The 19,184-nt window shown below is 47.9% G+C and overlaps 2 protein-coding genes across 2 annotated transcripts; one reads left to right on the plus strand and one right to left on the minus strand.

The window, feature by feature from the left end:
• The first annotated feature begins 1,125 nt into the window (after nucleotides 1–1,125).
• Nucleotides 1,126–18,548, plus strand: chrnb1 (cholinergic receptor, nicotinic, beta 1 (muscle)). Its single transcript, XM_084691416.1, has 11 exons — nucleotides 1,126–1,523; nucleotides 2,923–3,056; nucleotides 4,775–4,819; nucleotides 5,577–5,686; nucleotides 7,235–7,343; nucleotides 7,814–7,958; nucleotides 8,606–8,791; nucleotides 10,296–10,519; nucleotides 14,358–14,536; nucleotides 16,921–17,068; nucleotides 17,456–18,548. Exons 1-11 carry the CDS (start codon nucleotides 1,463–1,465, stop codon nucleotides 17,600–17,602), a joined length of 1,488 nt encoding a protein of 495 aa, XP_084547542.1. The 5' UTR covers nucleotides 1,126–1,462; the 3' UTR covers nucleotides 17,603–18,548.
• Nucleotides 12,261–13,248, minus strand: LOC146222043 (cerebellin-2-like). The gene has a single exon (XM_084691417.1). It carries the CDS (start codon nucleotides 12,937–12,939, stop codon nucleotides 12,355–12,357), a length of 585 nt encoding a protein of 194 aa, XP_084547543.1. The 5' UTR covers nucleotides 12,940–13,248; the 3' UTR covers nucleotides 12,261–12,354.
• Nucleotides 18,549–19,184: the final 636 nt, after the last annotated feature.

Here is a 19,184-nt window from a genome sequence, read left to right on the forward strand (position 1 = left end):
GATTGTAAAAACTCTGCTCTTCTGTTTATTTATTTGAAGTGTGAGTTATGTGCTTTTTAAGGACATATACTAGATCTGTGCTTCCAAATGCGTATGCATAAATTACTACTCGTTCATTAATAATCGTGTCAAACAGGAGACTAATGCTGGGGACACACGTCCAATAATCTTGATGGTTCTACAGATTATATTACCAGATGTTCCCTTGGTGTGACGTGTGTCAAGAGTGACCGAATCTTCTCGGAAGGACGTCGGAGACGGCCCGATTGCGAATCCTAAATATTCAACATGTTAAATATTTGCGAAACAATAACCAATCAGAAAGCAAGGTGAGAGAATACAGAAGCACAAACGTAGTCACGGCGCAAGAGAAAATTAAATGGAATTGATTTGTGGCAACAGCAAACCCTTTTTTTCCGTGAATTTTCTGTGAAAATAATTCCAAACGCTATCATCGCAATTTCTTCCTGCATATAGTCCGCCATGCTTATTCTTTAGTCTCGACAGATTTTGCGGGATTTCTTGTGTTAACAGTCGGGACACTGGTTGGAAATGTGTGTGGTGTGCTGTCTGTCAAATCATGGTACACCACACACTAAAGGAGCAAAACGGCTAAATCTAAGATTTTTTGTCCTCATGTTTGTGGTGTCTCACAGTTTGAAAATCTTATAAGATAAAAAAGTTTAGTGTGTCCCCTGCATAAGACGTTTTTATCAAATCTGACCTCTTAAGCATTAACCACCACCGTATTTAGAATAATTGTAGCAGAGATCGGAACACACAGCTGAAATTAAATAAACTCGAGACACCATCAGTACTCACGCGGTGTCAATAACTGGCCGCGGACAAATGCTACAGCAGGCGTCTAGTATGACAATGGCTATAGGAGTGTCTTAGAGTTTAAATATTTAAACAAAAAAATCGTGATGTAGACTTCTGTCATTACTGGCACAGATAGGCGTTAATAATACGTCAGAATAACTTAAACTAATGTCCTCCGTTCACATTATCATTCCACCGCTTCCCTTTTGGAAAACACTTCAACTCAGCTTCATCAGCGTATTGGAAGAAATCCAAGAGGAACCATGAATTAAGGCCTAAACTGCTGCCTCGAGCTGTCGAGCACTTATGCGCGAGGACACGAACTCGTTTCATGAATTTGTTAACCAATTAACCACTAAATTGTATTACAAAAAAATAATAACTACATTAATAAAAAAATAAAAACCTGCCAAACTATCCCGAAAGCGATAGACCGGGTTAAATAGCCAAGAGTCAGCCCCCCTCCCGCGCATAGTAATTCGAGAAGACAGCAGTTGGCTCGAGCTGTTTGACTGACACACAACAACATTCAAGATTATATGCAGTAGAAGGGGGACTATGCTATCAGCTAACGGCACAGAAAACGTATACGTTCCCTTTTAAAGTCTAAATCCAGTTTTTAAGACTTTTTCTGTTCGAAATGAAGGCCCTAGACTTGTTGCTGCTGTCATGTTGTCTGTGTAGCCTGTGCGCGATGGGAGGTAAGTCGAACTTTAAACAGTGTTCATGTAATGTTTGGACAATGTAGTCAACTCACTAAATTGGCTCGATTTTCTTGACTTCATAGTCTAGTTAAAAATTTATGACACGTGCGTAAAACTCGCGCTGTCATGAATTCCCAATAAGATATGATGGTTTCGACACCACGACAGTCATAATACGGTACTGACATTTTAGCATGGCACGTTTTGATGTACAGTTTCGGAATTCCATCATGTCCTTGTATAATACACCACCATTCATCAGTTACATTTACACCATACATGAGAGGAATCTTTGCTCTGGACACACCTCAGGGCTCATCTCAAGGCCAGACAAATGAAGTTCATCATTAACCCATTCGGATACGTCACTTGTGCCAGTGACAAGGCTGTCTGTCCGTGTGTGGGTGTCGTGTGGAGAGTAGGAGCAGGTAGGGAGGGCTGAGAGGAAAGGGACACACAGTACCAGCAGCAGATGGCTTGTTCCACAGTGGGGCTCATTACTTTCCTCTAATCACTTTCCCTCTCCTCTCGTCACATTGCCAGGACTCACCAATGGATAGGCTATCTCTATGGATATGGATACCGATTTCGCTCTCTGAAATCGATCTTTCATGTCTGTCGACGAGGTGTCGTTTACAGCGCGAGGAGCAACGCGCGGTTTTATCGCCTCAGCTCTAGCCTGGGAGCCTTTTCCCTCGCTCGAAATACACACCCTCACTGAATAGGTCAGTTTGTTCAGCGCCTCATTACCGGTTAACGGGAAACGAGGACGGGAGCTAAACGGCTGCCGTCGTAGGTGCCCCTCCCTCCACCCCCCCCCCCCCCCGCCCGCTCGCCTTCTCCCGCGCTGGCTAATGGAGGTGCCTCTCCTGGTGATCGCTGTCATTTGTCCCCGTCACGGCCGATGTGGCGGAGGGCCCCCGTCGGCTTGGATGGCGTGACGTGATGAATGCCCGCCGCCCCCCCAGAGCCGCCGATTATAAATGCGTCCAACCTTCGCGAGGAGGGAGGGAGGGAAGACTGGAGACATGCAGAAAAATGTGGCCCCGGTGTCCGTGTTAGACAGTTTGGCAGGTCGAGGGTCGGCTCTGGACGAGGCCGTTTGGGGGGCCAGGAAACTGTCACCGGTCCCCTCGTCATGCAGAGGAGCAGGGGTTTTGTTCCAGGAAGTAGTCTGGGTTGTGGTTGAGTCGTGTGCGGTCCACTATGCCCTGCTTGTTTTCGTGCGCGCCATATCGTCGGAAAGATAGAGGAGGTAACGACCTGGTCATGGGCGGTATTCCTGTCATTCAATCACGGAGATCACATCCACTCCTCCCTCTCACCCCACTTAGCCCCTCCGCTCACCCCCGACTCACCCCACTTACCCTCCTTCGCTAACCCCCTCTCCCCACAGCTGCGTCGGAGGGGGAGAAAGCCCTGATGAAGGCCCTGTACACCGACTACAACCTGAAGGTTCGCCCCGCCCGCTCCTCAGGGGAAAGGGTGGTGGTCCGCATAGGCATGATCCTCTCCTCCTTCGAGGGACTGGTGAGATGAAACACACACATACACACGTGAGAGGGACACACCCTTGTGTGCACCCTGCATGCATGCTTCCAGACGCAAAACTATTTTGATGGAAATACTAGCACCCTAGCAGATACCTAAGGGATATATTCTGTGATGGAAATCTCTGGGAATCGACCGACTCTTAAGCATTTGAATGTCTTTTGAATACGTATTTATTGAACCAAATCAATTTGCGAATAGGACCAGAACACCACAGTGAGTTCTACACAGCAGCCCGCCAGCACTGTGATACCCAGCATTCACAACACACACTTTTAAAGCACAAGCTGGAATTGGTCTCTTCCCTAGACATCTATCCATCACCTGGACAGCTATCATTGAAAGAAAACAACTTCCCCCTACAGCAACTAAGTCATTCAGCAAAATATTCCTCAGTTTACAGCTTGGAATCACTCCCTCTATCTTTCCCATAGATCTCCTGGTGGGCTACGGATAAGAAACTAAAGATGACATTTCTGTATCTCAGTCGACACGCCAGTGTAGTTACGTTCTTAACACAAGTCAGGATACTGAACAGAATAATCAAACATTAGTATTCAAACAATGTTTATGTTTATTTCAAAATATGTTGTCATACTACCTAAGGGGCAGATACTTAAGTGGATAAACAAGCAAACAAACACACACACACAAACACACACACAAACACACACACACACACACAACCAGGCAGAGTACGGGTGCATGCAGTCAGAGATTTACTGTACAGGGAGACTTTCACACGGTTCTCTTCAAAGCCTCACACTTGGTCAGGCCAGGTCACAGTACACTGTACATCCCGCCTTCTGATTGGACAGCTGTCCTTGGCTCACAGCTCCCCACACCCATAGACACACCTGATCTGTCCCCTGTGCTCGTATCACACACACACACACATTCATCTTGCACCTTAAACCCTCCAATGAAGGTCATTCTCACTCATGGGCTTCATGATGCGTTCTAGAGCAGAACATTCTGGAACTGACCCAGTTGGAAGCTAGCACTCAGTCTGCCCAGAATTTGCCTTCAATATCCCAGCCACATTACCACAACCATCCGACAGCGTTACATCAACTTGACTCCTGAGTCTAACAGGAAGTGGTGTGAGGAAGCGTCTACAGATAGATCTGGTGATAGTGAAAGAGTGTCTCTCTCACTCCTACCCCCCCTTCTCTCTCTCTCTCTCTCTCTCTCTCTCTCTCTCTCTCTCTCTCTCTCTCTCTCTCTCTCTCTCTCTCTCTCTCTCTCTCTCTCTCTCTCTCTCTCTCTCTCTCTCTCTCTCTCTCTCTCTCTCTCTCTCTCTCCCCCCCTCTGTCCCCCAGCTGTCTCTGTGACATTCCTCTCCAGGTTTTAAATAGCAGTGCTGGTAGACTGGGCTCAGTGGAGCTATGCCCCCTGGTTAAAACACAGAATTGGCTCCCCACCTACCCTTCCACAGAAATTGTTAAACCACCATTTACTCATTCTTACACTGATTCACCCTTGTACCAAATGGCTCACAGAATTTATATTAAAAAACTATTGTTTAGTATATGTCTCATTCTTAATGCACCTATTCTTAAACAGTGTTTATCTAGGATTAAGTCTCTGCTACAGTGGGTGGCATTTATGAAAGGCAATTACACGTAAAACACACAAACGTGATTGTAACTTGTAACTGCTAATGTCGTGGGCCTGTGTTATTTCTATGTCCGTAGAACATGAAAGATGAAGAGATGAGCGCAACTGTTATTATGAATATGGTAAGTGTGTATTCAGACTAGTCTATGGTCACTGGGTGTGTGTGTGTGTAGTGTGTGTGTAGTGTGTGTGTGAAGTGTGTGTGTGTGTGTTTATTTGCCTCCCAGTCTTTGGTCAGAATTATCACTACCAACTCAACATTGGCGTCAAATTCCAAACAAAATAACTTTATTAACACAAAACCTGTTTGCTCATGTATCATCGGAACTGAAATGTCATCACAGGGCTTGCAAATGATTCACCCAATAAGAACACACGGAATAATAACACACGGTTTATGCTAAATGAAGAATTATGCAAATGTTATTGATATTATTCATGGACAAATGCACATAGATATTGTACCCGCAATAAGTAATGACAGTAGCCTGAAAATGTGAAATAAATTGATCAGATGAGAATTGGTGAGTTTTTTAATTTGAAAGTTTTCCCTCTGCTTTTTCCTGTTTCTTTCATTCTTTTCACATTTCCCCTTTTCAATCTCTTGAGGCTCTGCTACATTACATTTGACCACAAGTTAGGGTCAGGCTTAGCCCTGTGTACATGCACACACACACACACACCCACAACTACGCATACAATATGACTCCCACTCTCCCTTCTCCCACTTTGGCCCTTTTTGGTTTTGTCTCTCTCCCTTTTTCTCTCCCTTTCTCCCTTTCTCCCTCTCTCTCTCGCTCTCTCTCTCTCTCTCCCTCCCTCTCTCCCTCCCTTTATCACCCCCTGCACACCCTGACCTTCATCCCTGTGTTGTCATAGGAGTGGACAGACTACCGGTTGTCATGGAACCCTAAAGACTACGAGGGGATCGAGGTGATGCGACTCGCCTCATCTAAAGTCTGGCTGCCTGATATCGTCCTCATCAACAAGTAAACGCCATCACACACACACACACACACACACACACCTCAAGTAACCTTGTCTGGCACTTGTAACACTTGCACTAAGTGTGGATGATGTTGCCCAATTCTTATGGGGGGAATATTGTTTAATGGGCCCAGAAAGAAGCCAATTATCATTCAACACCGTGGCTTGTCTTTAATGGTTTACTGGCCACTGGACAGGTCAGTAAGGACATCAAGTAGTTGGACATCCCCTCTATGGAACGTGCAAAGACACACACACAACACACACACACACAACACATACACACACACACGCAGCACACATACAACACACACACACACGCAGCACACACCTTCCTCCAAACACCCAGTCAGTGTGGATGGCTCGTATTATAACCGTGCTGTAAATATCCCCTCCGCTCCATTCATCACTGCTTTATAGGCAATTAAGCAGCATGGCTCCCCAATAACAGAACCACTGGCTCTGAACATTCACTCAAGCTAGGAGCACACTGGCTCTGGTCCACTCACACACACACAGTGCGTGTGTACGTGTGTGTGTGTGTGTTACAGTGTATGTTCCCATGCATGTGAGACCACACGTTGCGCGAGTGCCGGTTAAACAGTGTGTGTGCGTGCGCAGAAGAGCACGCGCGCGCTTTTAGACGCGTTGGCGGGATCGACGTCTGTCTTTCCGTCTCTCCAAACACCTTCACAGGGACGGGGGCTTTAGTGGGCGCAGCTCTGCCTCCCTGACTTGTACCTGTCTGTACACTGACTGTGTTTACAGGCCACTGTGCTGTACACTGACTGCTAAATCTGTGTGTCTAATTGGGTTGATGTCTCTGTTGTGTATTGCATTACGAGCTTAATGGCAGCTACAACTATGCCACTTCCAATATGGCCGTGCAGATAAGAGGGTGGACTCAGTGAGTGGGGTAGTGTGAATGAGTCTCCTCTGTGTGGACGCTAAAAGCCCAACCCCCTCCCCTCTTTTCACACTCTCATTCACTCTTCCTACTTTCCTGCGCAATCATGGTATTCTCTCGTTATTTCTCTCCCTTTCTCTCTCTCTCTTTCCCTCCTTCTCTATTTCTCTGTATTACTGATGGTCTTCTCTTTTTCTTTCTCTCCCTTTGTTTCCTTCCCTCCCTCTTCCTCCCTCCCTCTTCCTCCCTCCCTCCCTCCCTCTTCCTCTATCTCTCTCCCTCCCTCCCCCCCCCTCTCTCTCTCTCTCTCTCTCTCTCTCTCTCTCTCTCTCTCTGTCTCTCCCTCTCTCCCTCTCTCTCTCTCTCTCTCTCTCTCTCTCTCTCTCTCTCTCTCTCTCTCTCTCTCTCCCTCTCTCTCTGTCTCTCCCTCTCTCCCTCTCTCTCTCTCTCTCTCTCTCTCTCTCTCTCTCTCTCTCTCTCTCTCTCTCTTTCTCTCTCTCTCTCTCTCTCTCCCTCTCTCTCTCTCTCTCTCTCTCTCTCTCTCTCTCTCTCTCTCTCCCTCCCTCCCTTCCTTCCTTCCTTCCTTCCTTCCTTCCTTCCTCCCCCTCCCCCTCTCTCTCTCTCTCTCTCTCTCTCTCTGTAGTAATGATGGTGTATTTGATGTGGCTCTCCATGTCCATGTCCAGGCCTATAGTAATGGGAGAGTCACCTGGATGCCTCCTGCCCTCTACTGCAGCTCCTGTGGGGTCAAGGTGACACACACACACACTTACATTTCCATTTATGAATTTAGAAGACGCTTTTATCCAAAGCTTACACTTTCACACACACACACACAGACACACACGCATAGCTAACCCGATTTTCCTCGGCGTTGCGGGCTCACACTTTTGGCCATGTTTCATCGTCCAGTTAGGAGTCGAAAAGATGTTCAGCCTGCAACCCCTACGGTTCCCATGGTAACTTCCGTGTGTAGCAGAGTGCTAGCTCGGTAGCAACAGCAACCTATATGAACAAGCTTGGGGTGTAGAATGCATGTGACATGCCACAACCTGGCTGAGAGTGAGTTTGGGCTTTTAGGGAGGGGCTCAAAAATCATAATTGAAAATAACATTGGATCAATCGCCTAGCCCTAACAGACACACAAGCACGCATGTTGACACACACTTGCAAATGTCTCTTTCTACATCCTGTGTCTATACTTTCTACTTCCTGTGTCTAGGTGACGTACTTCCCCTTCGACTGGCAGAACTGCACCATGGTGTTCCACTCCTACACCTACGACGCCTCAGAGATCGACCTGCAACTCGCTCGGGACTCCAAGGGCAACGAGATCAAGGAGATGCTGTATGACGGGGGTTACAGTGGTGAGGAGATGCTGTGTGAGGGGGGTTACAGTGGTGAGGAGAACTGAAGGAGATGCTGTATGAGGGGGGTTACAGTGGTGAGGAGAACTGAAGGAGATGCTGTATGAGGGGGGTTACAGTGGTGAGGAGAACTGAAGGAGATGCTGTATGAGGGGGGTTACAGTGGTGAGGAGAACTGAAGGAGATGCTGTATGAGGGGGGTTACAGTGGTGAGGAGAACTGAAGGAGATGCTGTATGAGGGGGGTTACAGTGGTGAGGAGAACTGAAGGAGATGCTGTATGAGGGGGGTTACAGTGGTGAGGAGAACTGAAGGGACACTCTGAAGTGGGAATGAAGGCAGGACAAGCAGGTTGACAAATGGACAGATGGATGGGTGAATGGATGGATGGGTTGAAAGACAGATTGATGGGTGAATGGATGGATGGGTTGAAAGACAGATTGATGGGTGAATGGATGGATGGGTTGAAAGACAGATTGATGGGTGAATGGATCGATGGATGGACTAATGGATGGATGGGCAAGATGGACGGAAGGGCAGACGGACAGACAGTTGACAGTGTATCTCACCCTACCACCCACATCATACCCGGTGGACCCAGAACCCCTCCCCCGAGCTTGACCTCCGACCTTTCACCCCTGTCCCCAGAGAGCGGCGAGTGGTACATTCGTCACCAGCCCAGCAAGAAGAACGTGCGCGACGACCTGTACGAGGACATCACCTTCTACCTGATCATCGAGAGGAAGCCTCTGTACTACGTCTTCAACATCATCATCCCCTGCATCCTCATCACCATCATCGCCATCTTCAACTTCTACCTGCCCCCCGACGCAGGTCAGACCCACGCAGGGGACGGCCTGGAGATAAGAAATAAGAAAACTGCCTCGTTGTCTGGTCACAACCATTTTACTTTTCACTTTTGTTACCACAGAAGTCATTTCAGCTGCCTTTGTGTAGTTATTCATAGTTTAGCCTGCAGACTGACTTGGTAAGCCTCCCTTTCTAACTATAAGACTGTGGGTGGGACACTATGTGTCCTAGTACAAGAGCGAACTTCTCAGTGTGTGTGTGTGTGTGTGTATTATAACAATGTTTATACTCTAGGGCTCATGTAAACTCAAGGGTGACCACAGTCATATAGTTCTTCTTTATAGGCACACATAAAACACACACACACACACACAGACACACACACATCTAGCAGGCTTTCCTTAGTGACAGTAGTGGCCATGCATAGCGACAGAGAACACACCACAAGGACACATTTAAGCTCTGGTGATCCCAGGAGGACTATGTATGGAAACCTCCCTCTCTCTCTCTCTCTCTCTCTCTCTCTCTCTCTCTCTCTCTCTCTCTCTCTCTCTCTCTCTCTCTCTCTCTCTCTCTCCCTCTCTCCCTCTCTCTCTCTCTCTCTCCCTCTCTCTCTCTCTCTCTCTCTCTCTCTCTCCCTCTCTCCCTCTCTCTCTCTCTCTCTCCCTCTCTCTCTCTCTCTCTCTCTCTCTCTCTCTCTCTCTCTCCTTTTTCTGAGCTGGCAGGAGCCTCCCCTCAAGGTCTTTTTGCGTGGCACAAAAAAAGGCCCCCAAACCCTCCCAGACATCCACGATGGCCCCCCCCCCCCATGTGAACCCTTTGAGACGGGGACATGCTGAATGCGTAGCTATATGTGTTTGACGGAATTTCAGAGGTCCACAAGCACGGGAGATGATCCCTGTAACAGCAGTCATATCGTATATCCGTGAGGTAGAAACACATATAGACTTTGATATGGTGTTAGTGGACATGAAAACAAGTTTTCAGTGACTTCCCTTTTAGTGAAGGAGTGCACATAACATAACAGTAAACATGGCATCCTCTCTGGGCCCATCCCCCAATCAGAATGGGGATGAATTCCCCATTAGTGTCATTCCTGGTGAATGACACGGGCCAGCTACTGTTGGAGCACCCTGCTCGGTCCTGGCCTGCCCTACTAACATGCTACGAATCATCAAACGTCTGTTAGCTCCTGGGTCAGGCCCTCCTTCAGTAACACATCCTGCTCTATAACTCCCTCTGCATGCCATTAACCTGACCACGGGAGCCTGCCTGGAGTGTGTGTGTGTGTCCCGCGTGTGCGTGAGTGTGTGTAAATCATCTGTGGCGTTTCCCTGTGGCGAGAAGCACAGCGCGCTCTGCGAGAACGCGTGGTCAGTAAATGATTGGCGGTGCGTCCCCGTGGTGACAAGCGTACGTGTGTCCAGCGTGCGTGTGCGTGTGTGTAAATGATTGACGGTGAATCCTTTGTGTGTGTGTGTGTGTGTGTGTTTAACCCCTCTCCCTCCCCCGCCTCCCTCTCCTCCAGGGGAGAAGATGGGTCTGTCCATCAACGTCCTCCTCACCCTCACCGTGTTCCTGCTGCTGCTGGCTGACAAGGTCCCCGAGACCTCCCTGGGGGTTCCCATCATCGTCAACTACCTCATGTTCACCATGATCCTGGTCACCTGCTCCGTCATCCTCAGCGTGGTGGTCCTCAACCTGCACCACCGCTCCCCCAGCACCCACCACATGCCCCACTGGGTCCGCAAGGTGAGTCGCTGGGGGCCCCACTCGGGCGGGAAACTGATATCCACCGTTGCAAAACTGTGGTGAATGTGGGCCTCTTTGTCGTGCTGCCATTCTAGGGTTTCTTGCATGTTTGTTTTCTTAGATTTATTAATTTATTTGAAGACAGTGTCTGTGTGAGACAGGTTTCTTAAAGCGCGGCGTGAGATCAGGCCCCATGGATCGCATCCCAGACCTAGCGACAGGAACAGGGAAATCGCTTTAGTGAGTTAAGACTCTGCTGTTCCGACAGAGTGTTACACCATTAACCTCCATCAATGGCTTTGGCCCCAACATTATTTAAAGGTAATTCCAGGCCTGGATGGCAGCTTTGGTGCAGCCTCCAGACTGTCACCTCCCCATGGTGCAACAGTCGCCCGTGACACACAGGGCATGTGCACGTTGTCAAGGGAGGAAACGGTTTAGAAAATAAGGAGGTTCATAAAAGAGTGAGAGAGTTCTCTCACGTGAGTTTCAAAAGACGTGTATGTGTGGTAAAAATACATGAAAAGGGTAAACGGACTTAATTTAGCGGCAGCTCACGGCACACCCGAAACACATTCCATTTAGCCTCTCATTCACACCCAGACTCAGACACCGACGGTCACGGCACTGCCATGCAAGGCGCTGGCCTGCCCATCGGGAGCAACATGGCAGTCAGTGTCTTGCTCAAGGACACTGTGTGTGCGTGTGTGTGGGAGAAACTGTTAGAGTATACCATTCTATCCTACAGTATTCTATACTATATTCTATAGTGTATGTATAGTTCAGAGGGTGGATACCCAATCAGCAAGTAGAGAGACACAGACACCACAGTCTGAGAGACTTCTCTCTATAGTATACAGTTCTATCCTACAGTATTCTATACTATACTCTGTATGTATAGTTCAGAGGCTGGATTTAAAAGAGAGGGAAGGAGACAAGGTGTAACATACTTCTTTATTGTCAAATGCAGAAATCACGTGCATGTTTTTTGCAGTTTTCTTAGACAATGTTTCCAAGGGTCAGACATTGAAGGTGATTTCTCTTCCTTCTCATTTTCCTCCCTATCTTCTTATCTTTCAGAAGATCAGAATTGAGACACGTATTTCTGTAGAAATTCCTTGGAACACGCATATGCTGTTGGGAAACCTTTACAATCATACGCCCCATAACTAGGACTCCTCCTACTTTCTGTTTGCTCTCTTCATTCACCTCCTGTTTCACACGAATATCACACAACAGTCTATCTAACTTTTGTAATTTGTACTAAACAGTATCTGCTCTGCTTGATGTCACTCTCTTCCTGAACCCTCGTCCCAAACAGACAGAACAGCAGCATCAGCATGGTGACAGATGATTACATTACATTTACATTACATTTATTCATTTAGCAGACGCTTTTATCCAAAGCGACTTCCAAGAGAGAGCTTTACAAAGTGCATAGGTCACTGATAATAACAACAAGATAACCCCAAAGCATTGCGGGTAGCCAAAAACTAGAAGTACACATTGTGAACAACCAAAAAATAAGTGCTAAAGGGAAGAAACCATAAGAGCATGTAGTTAAGCAAGTTAGATGATGTGTGCGTGTGTGTGGGAGAAACTGTTAGAGTATACCATTCTATCCTACAGTATTCTATACTGTAGTCTATAGTGTATGTATAGTTCAGGGGGGGATTTAAAGAAAAGGAACGACAGTATGTGTAACATACATCTTTATTGTCAAATGCAGAAAGCACGTACGTACATGGTTTTAGCAGTAACAGGCTGATCTTAGACAATGTTTCCAGGGGTCAGACATTGAAGGTGATTTAATCACAACTTTAGCAGTGTCCCACTCACACAGGGAAGAGCAGGAAGCCACTGAAGATGTTGTTATTGTTTAAAGTTAAGGTATCAATATCGTTGATGGCATCACCTAGGATCCTGTGACATGCAGGAAGACTGGTGTGGATGACATCTCCCTCTTCCAGCTCTACAATCACCGTGTTCTGAACATATTGATGTGTACTGCCATTATTCATCTTCCACTGAGACATCAGTTTTTTGTCGTTCTTGAACAGGAAAACTGACACCCCATAATGGGAACGATCATCCATGCCAGTGAAACTGAACTGGTAGACTCCTTTCACTGGTGCAGTGAAGATTCCAGTGATTGGGTTGTAGGCTCCGCCGATGTTGGTGATGACATTGGGGTAGACCAGGGTTGTGTCTGCGCAGAAGGGTCCCACTGGTGAAGTTATAGTTGCAGAGAAGGCCACCTTTATGTTGTCTTTGTTCACCTCGATCTCTGCCTGTCTGGTCTGCAGATCTTTGTTGTCTCCCTCCAGCTTCTCCACTCGAGCCTTCAGCTCAGCCAACATGTCCGGCTGGGCTGTACGTCCACCACAGATACAAGGCTCTCTCTGGTCCATTGATGACATTCTCAAATCAGTCAACTCTTCAGTTCAGCGTTTGGGACTGCAGGTCTGCGATGGTGTGTGGTTCTGCGAGGTTCAGTCCCCAGCTTTATATACACATGCTGCTCTCTTCCTCCTCATTTTCCTCCTTATATTTTTATCTTTCGACACGTATTCATGTAGAAAATTCTTAGAACCTGCATCTGCTGCTGGGAAACGTTTACAATCACACATCCGATGAGCATGACTCCGTTTTATTATCAGACCAAAGGCCAGACCGTTTTTTTTACTACCGTCTGTTTTCTCTCTACCTTCACTTCCTCTTTTACACTAATATCACACAACATTCATTTGTAATTTTGTATTTTGTACTAAACAGTATCTGCTCTGCTTGATGTCACTCTCTTCCTGAACCCTCGTCCCAAACAGACAGAACAGCAGCATCAGCATGGTCACAGTAGTTGTCATTCTACACCTTAACATTCCCCATTTCTACATTATCACAGGGCAAGACGGGTAATCCAAGATGTTGGATTAGAGGGAAGGAGACAAGGTGTAACATACTTCTTTATTGTCAAATGCAGAAAGCACGTACATGTTTTCAGCAGTAAGAGTCTGATCTTAGACAATGTTTCCAGGGGTTGAAGGTGATTTAATCACAACTTTAGCAGTGTTCCACTCACACAGGGAAGAGCAGGAAGCCACTGAAGATGTTGTTATTGTTTAAAGTTAAGGTATCAATATCGTTGATGGCATCACCTAGGATCCTGTGACATGCAGGAAGACAGGTGTGGATGACATCTCCCTCTTCCAGCTCTACAATCACCGTGTTCTGAACATATTGATGATAAGATCCACTAGGCAACTTCCACTGACACATCAGCTTATTGTCGTTCTTGAACAGGGAAACCAACACCCCACTGATGGAACAATCATCCATGCCAGTGAAACTGAACAGGTAGACTAACTGTTGCAGTGAAGACTCCAGTGAGTCTTGGCTCCGCCAATGTCCATGCACAGGGGAGGGCTGCATATAAACCACGGTTACACTAACACCACGCAGGGGTACGCCCAGAAAAATATGGATAGGCATCTTTTCCGTTTTTTTTTTAACTTATTTACTTTGTGATGTGCACCCGGTGCATATTTCTTTTGAGATATTTTCATTTTGGGGTAGGCCTTAGAAGTTGAACCTGTGGCTACGCCCCTGACACCACGTAACCACTCCCTATGTTGTCATCTGATACTGTATTGTAACTCTCCCATCTCCTCCTCTCTCCTCCCCGCCCACTTCCCTGATCTCCCCCTTTGACCCCCCTCCATCTCCTCCCCTTCCCCCTTTCCTTCACTCGTTGCACCCCCTCTGCCTTCCCCTCTTCCTTCTTGCACCCGCCCCACTCTACCCACCTACCACCGCAATCCTTACCCTCCTCCCCCCACAGATTTTCCTCCACCTGTTGCCCCCCTACCTGGGCATGCTGCGGCCCAAGGTGGAGCCCCCCCTGTCCCTGGAGAAGCCCCTCCGCAGGGAGAACTCCATGGCCGTCAGCCGTCGACCTGCAGCGGACGAGTACTTCATCCGCAAGCCCAACACCTCCTTCCTCTTCCCCAAGCCCAACAGGTGAGTTCAGGGGACAGGGTTTGGGGGTGGGGGGGCAGGGGGGTGGAATTGGATCCTCAAAGGTCTCTGAGGTCAGAAGAATTTGTCTTTATCTGTTTATTCTTGCAGCAAGGAGGAGGCGTTCTAAAACAGTACCAAAACGATATCTGGATGAGAAGGCTCTCTAACCATGACATTATCTGAGCACTCTTTTAACCAGCTAGTTCCATGTGACGTGATCAGTTCAAAAGTTCATGTCTAACAAAAAGAGGAACTCTACGATGTGCAAGGACAGAAAGGAAACGCTCTGTAGAGCTGAACACAGATGTTCAACACTGACGAGAAAAGAGGAAGAAGACAATCCCTGCTGTGTGGGCCAAACCACCAGGGGAAAACAGTCGAGTTGGTTAGACGACACGTCAGCAAGCGGAAACTTAAGGAACACTGTATCTCAGGCCAAAGATGATTCTAGAACTCTTAAAGAAAGTGATTTTCTATTACAGGGGAGAAGGGTCAAAGAGGATATGATAGAGGGGATATCTTAAGGGAAAGCCAGAGTGTTCATACACACACACACACACTGAGGAGGAAAACCCAGACATGTGCAGCTTTCTCAACCCCAAGAGCACAGTCCTCTCTCCAGTCGACATCACTTCCTGAAGGACCTGAAGCGTGGGTCCAGGAGAGACTGGGGGATCTGAGTGGGAAATCATTGCTCACATAATAATGACCAGCCCAAATCGCTCCTGACACATTAGCCCAGCGACCATGTGTGTGTGTGTGTGTGTGTCGAGGGGTGGGGGGCAGGAGGGATGTGCAAGCCTATTCGAGCGATTCGATGATGCAGCAGTATATCCCTTGAGCCCCTTCACCACCTCATATATACACACACACATACACACACACTCTCTCACAAGCACACACACCTCCTCTCTTATAACCCGTGCCCAACCTTTTTAATTGGTTTTACTGCGTGTCTTGGCACAGTCGGTGGCCAGTCTTAGTTGAATTAGACTCCCTCATTAGTCATCTGCATTCCTGATGAAATGATGCTCTGAGGGGATGGAGGAGGAGAGGCGTGAGGGATGGAGAGGGAGGAGAGAGAGGACGGGCCATCGGGTCAGAGAGGAAGTGTGGCAAAGATCAATTGGAAAAGCGGCAATTTTTATCCTCCAATCGGATCGAGCGACTCTGTTCCTCTCCGTACCGGATCTGACAGCCTGAGTCAAACACGTACACACACACATCACCAGTTGTGCCCATCGCTTCCCCAGTCTTGAAACCCTCTGCGGGACACCACAACAAGTTTGGTGGCTGGATGAACTGAGAGTTGAGTTGAACAGCTACAGCACCACACTACCCCCTGGTGGCGATCTGAGTGAACTGCAAACAGTATCTTTTTTTAGTAGAAAGAAGTTGAAGTGTGAGTGTGATGTGTAAGTTTGATGAACCAGACAGATGTGATGACTAAGCCTCATGGGATGCGGGAGAAGGGAAAGTAATCTGCTTCCATTAGTGAGATCAGCCCAATATGATGGAGTCTAGGAGTTCACACAATAGGACTTACGAGTTATGGGATATGTCGGTAAGGACTGTTTCAGTTCACACACACTCACACACACACACACACAGAGAGAGAGGCACACACACACACACAGAGGCACACACAGCACACTCACACAGGCGCACATGGAAAAAGAAAATGTGTCTTTGCTCAAGGACACACTCAAGCACCAGCATGAACCACACAAGCTGTGCCCCCCTCCATCTCAAACACCAACCTGGCAACCGGCCACATCTCAACCTTTCGAAACCCTTGTTACCAATAGCAACCTCCAACTGTAAGTCCTGGCATCCCATAACTCACCACTGTGACACAGGGCAACAAGTCACCATGGGAGACGTCTCTGTTTCCCCCCCTTCACTCTTCCCTTCCTGAGAACAGCAGAGTCATCAGAAAAGTGTTAGCGGATTAGCGTGTTAGCGTTAGCCCGCTAGCTAAAGAGCTGAGGGAGAGTTTGACCTTCTCCCCTGTCCTTTGTGGGAAGGAAATGCAGAGTCGCTCTTATATAAACACTGTTGGTATTTCACAGCTTTTAATTAGTGATGACTGGTGAGAACTTTGGTGAAGCGTTTTCTTCAGATTCTTGGGTGTGTGTGGTTTTGTGTGCTAGCAGTGACCTACGGGGTTTGACATTTTGAGGGATTTGTCCTCAAAGTCCTCATTTCTGTTCTCTCAGTTGTGTTTTGGCATCTTGTTTTAAACAGTTTTTGAATACAAAACACATTTCAGTACATTTCAACACAATGTGGGATAGGCTACAAGAGACTTCAACTTTGGCAATGTTCCATGAACATCCCTTCATTCTCTGTGTATACGTGTGTGTGTGTGTGTGTGTGTACAGGTACCAGTCGGAGGGCATGTGTACTGACCTGAGGAAGTTCATGGACGGGCCCAGCCACTACCTCACCCTGCCCCCTGAACTCAAGTCAGCCATCCAGGCCATCACATACATCGCTGAGCAGCTGCAGGCGGAGAAGGACTTTGCGGCTGTGAGTCACACGCACACATTTACACACTAACACACTCGTAGTTTTGCTGTTTACTGTATGACTGCCTTCTTCACAGGGACATTTCTACATTCCTGTCCTGCTTTCAGCTATTCCTTTTCTTGTTGTTTTCTGCTGTTCACCTTTTCTCTCTTCCTGCTCGTTCTTTCTCCTGTTCTTCACTTTTCTTCTTTTTACTCTCCTTCCTTCCCTCTCCCACCCTTCCCTCCTTCCCTCTTCCCTACTTCCTCCCTTCCTCCATTCCTCTCCTCCTCCCTTCCTCTCCTCCTCCCTTCCTCCTGTCCTCCCTCCCCTTTGCCCTCCCTCCCCTCCTACTTCCCTCCCCTCTTTCTTCCCCTGCTCCTTCCCTCCCCTCCCTTCCTCCCCTAGTTGAAGGAGGACTGGCAGTACGTTGCCATGGTGGTGGACCGCCTCTTCTTCTGGACCTTTGTCATCTTCACCACAGTGGGCACCCTGGGCATCTTCACCAACGCCAGCTTCAACCACACTCCTACCGACCCCTTTAAATACCCCTAACACACACCCCACAGACACAACCCACACACACCCCACAGACACACCCCACAGACACAGCCCACATGCCCTACACACACACCCCACACACACCCCGCTGACACACCCTCCACAGTCACAAACTCCCTGTACAGTCAGCCTTAGTTGCCGCTTGACACACACCCTCCACATGCAATCTCATCTTCACTCATGCCAGCTTCAAGCACAGCAACCCCCCCGCGCACACACACACACACATCCCTGACAGTAATAAATTAATTCTCATCCTGACACTTAAAAGCCCCAGTCTGAATTCATGCACAGTCTTGACAACTTCACTGGCTGCTGTCGTGCCGAGATGAACAGACACATTGGATGATGATGACGTGTTCCCCATGTGTGTGTGTGGTGTCCTAGAGGAGGCTGTAGCTGTGGGCGCACACGGGGGGTTTCAGAGTGTGACGGCCCGGCAACACAGACAGGTACAGGTGCTGTCATGAGCTCATGGATGCAGTTCAGTGTTTGTGTGTGTGATGTTTCTGTACCTCCCGGGTAGTGTGTGTGTGTGTGTGTGTGTGTGTGTGTGTGTGTGTGTGTGTGTGTGTGTGTGTGTGTGTGTGTGTGTGTGTGTGTGTTTGTGAGTGTGTGTGTGTGTGAGTGAGTGTGTGTGTGAGTGAGTGTGGAAGCTATTCTTGTGTCCTAGTATGGAATAGCACGCTTAACTCAATTCACCAGCTGCATCAATAGCTGGTGGAATTCTCATTATAGAAGAGACCTGTTTTATCCTGGACACACATACACGCACATACACACACAGAAGCACATGCACAAACTCACACACATGTACACACACATACACACAAAATACACCGGCAAAGACTCACTCATACACCTGCCCTGTTTGGCTTGTTGTGCATTTGTTTTTTTTTGTTTTTTTTAATAAAGATCTGACGAACCATATCAAAGGCTACATCTGTTGTCAGAATGTTATTCCCGTGCTGTGAGAACTGGAGTCTGGCATTGTCACCTGGTGGCCTTTCTATTTTTACCTTAACACACACACCCAAACACACACACACACCCAAACACACCCACACACACACACTGGTCACACCACTGGGACCTCTGTGACAGAAAGGACATTGGACTGCAGTACAGGCCAAAGGGCTTCCCTAATCCGTGTGTGTGTCTGTGTGGTTGTGTGTGTGTGTCTGTGGGTCTGTGTAGGTTTGTGTGAGTGTGCTGTATGTGAGTTGTGTAAACCGAAGAGCAAGACCATGTTCTCTCCCAGTCAACTGGGAAGATTTATGAGCTGTTTGTGTTTGTGTTCTCTCTGGAAACCCCGATAGGAACGCCACCTTCCTGCCACTGGGTAGGGATGACACACTGCGGGGAGTGAGAGAGGGAGGAGAGAGAGGGAGGAGAGAGGGAGGAGAGAGGGAGATAGAGAGAGGGAGATAGAGAGAGGGAAGGGGAATGAAAGAGGGGGGAGAGAGAGGGAGGAGAGAGAGGGAGGAGAGAGGGAGGAGAGAGGGAGATAGAGAGAGGGAGATAGAGAGGGAGGAGAGAGAGGGAGGAGAGAGGGAGATAGAGAGAGGGAAGGGGA

The sequence above is a fragment of the Hypomesus nipponensis genome, chromosome 25 (assembly GCF_054491055.1).
Source record: "Hypomesus nipponensis isolate SF chromosome 25, ASM5449105v1, whole genome shotgun sequence".
In the NCBI taxonomy this organism is placed as follows: Eukaryota; Metazoa; Chordata; class Actinopteri; order Osmeriformes; family Osmeridae; genus Hypomesus; species Hypomesus nipponensis.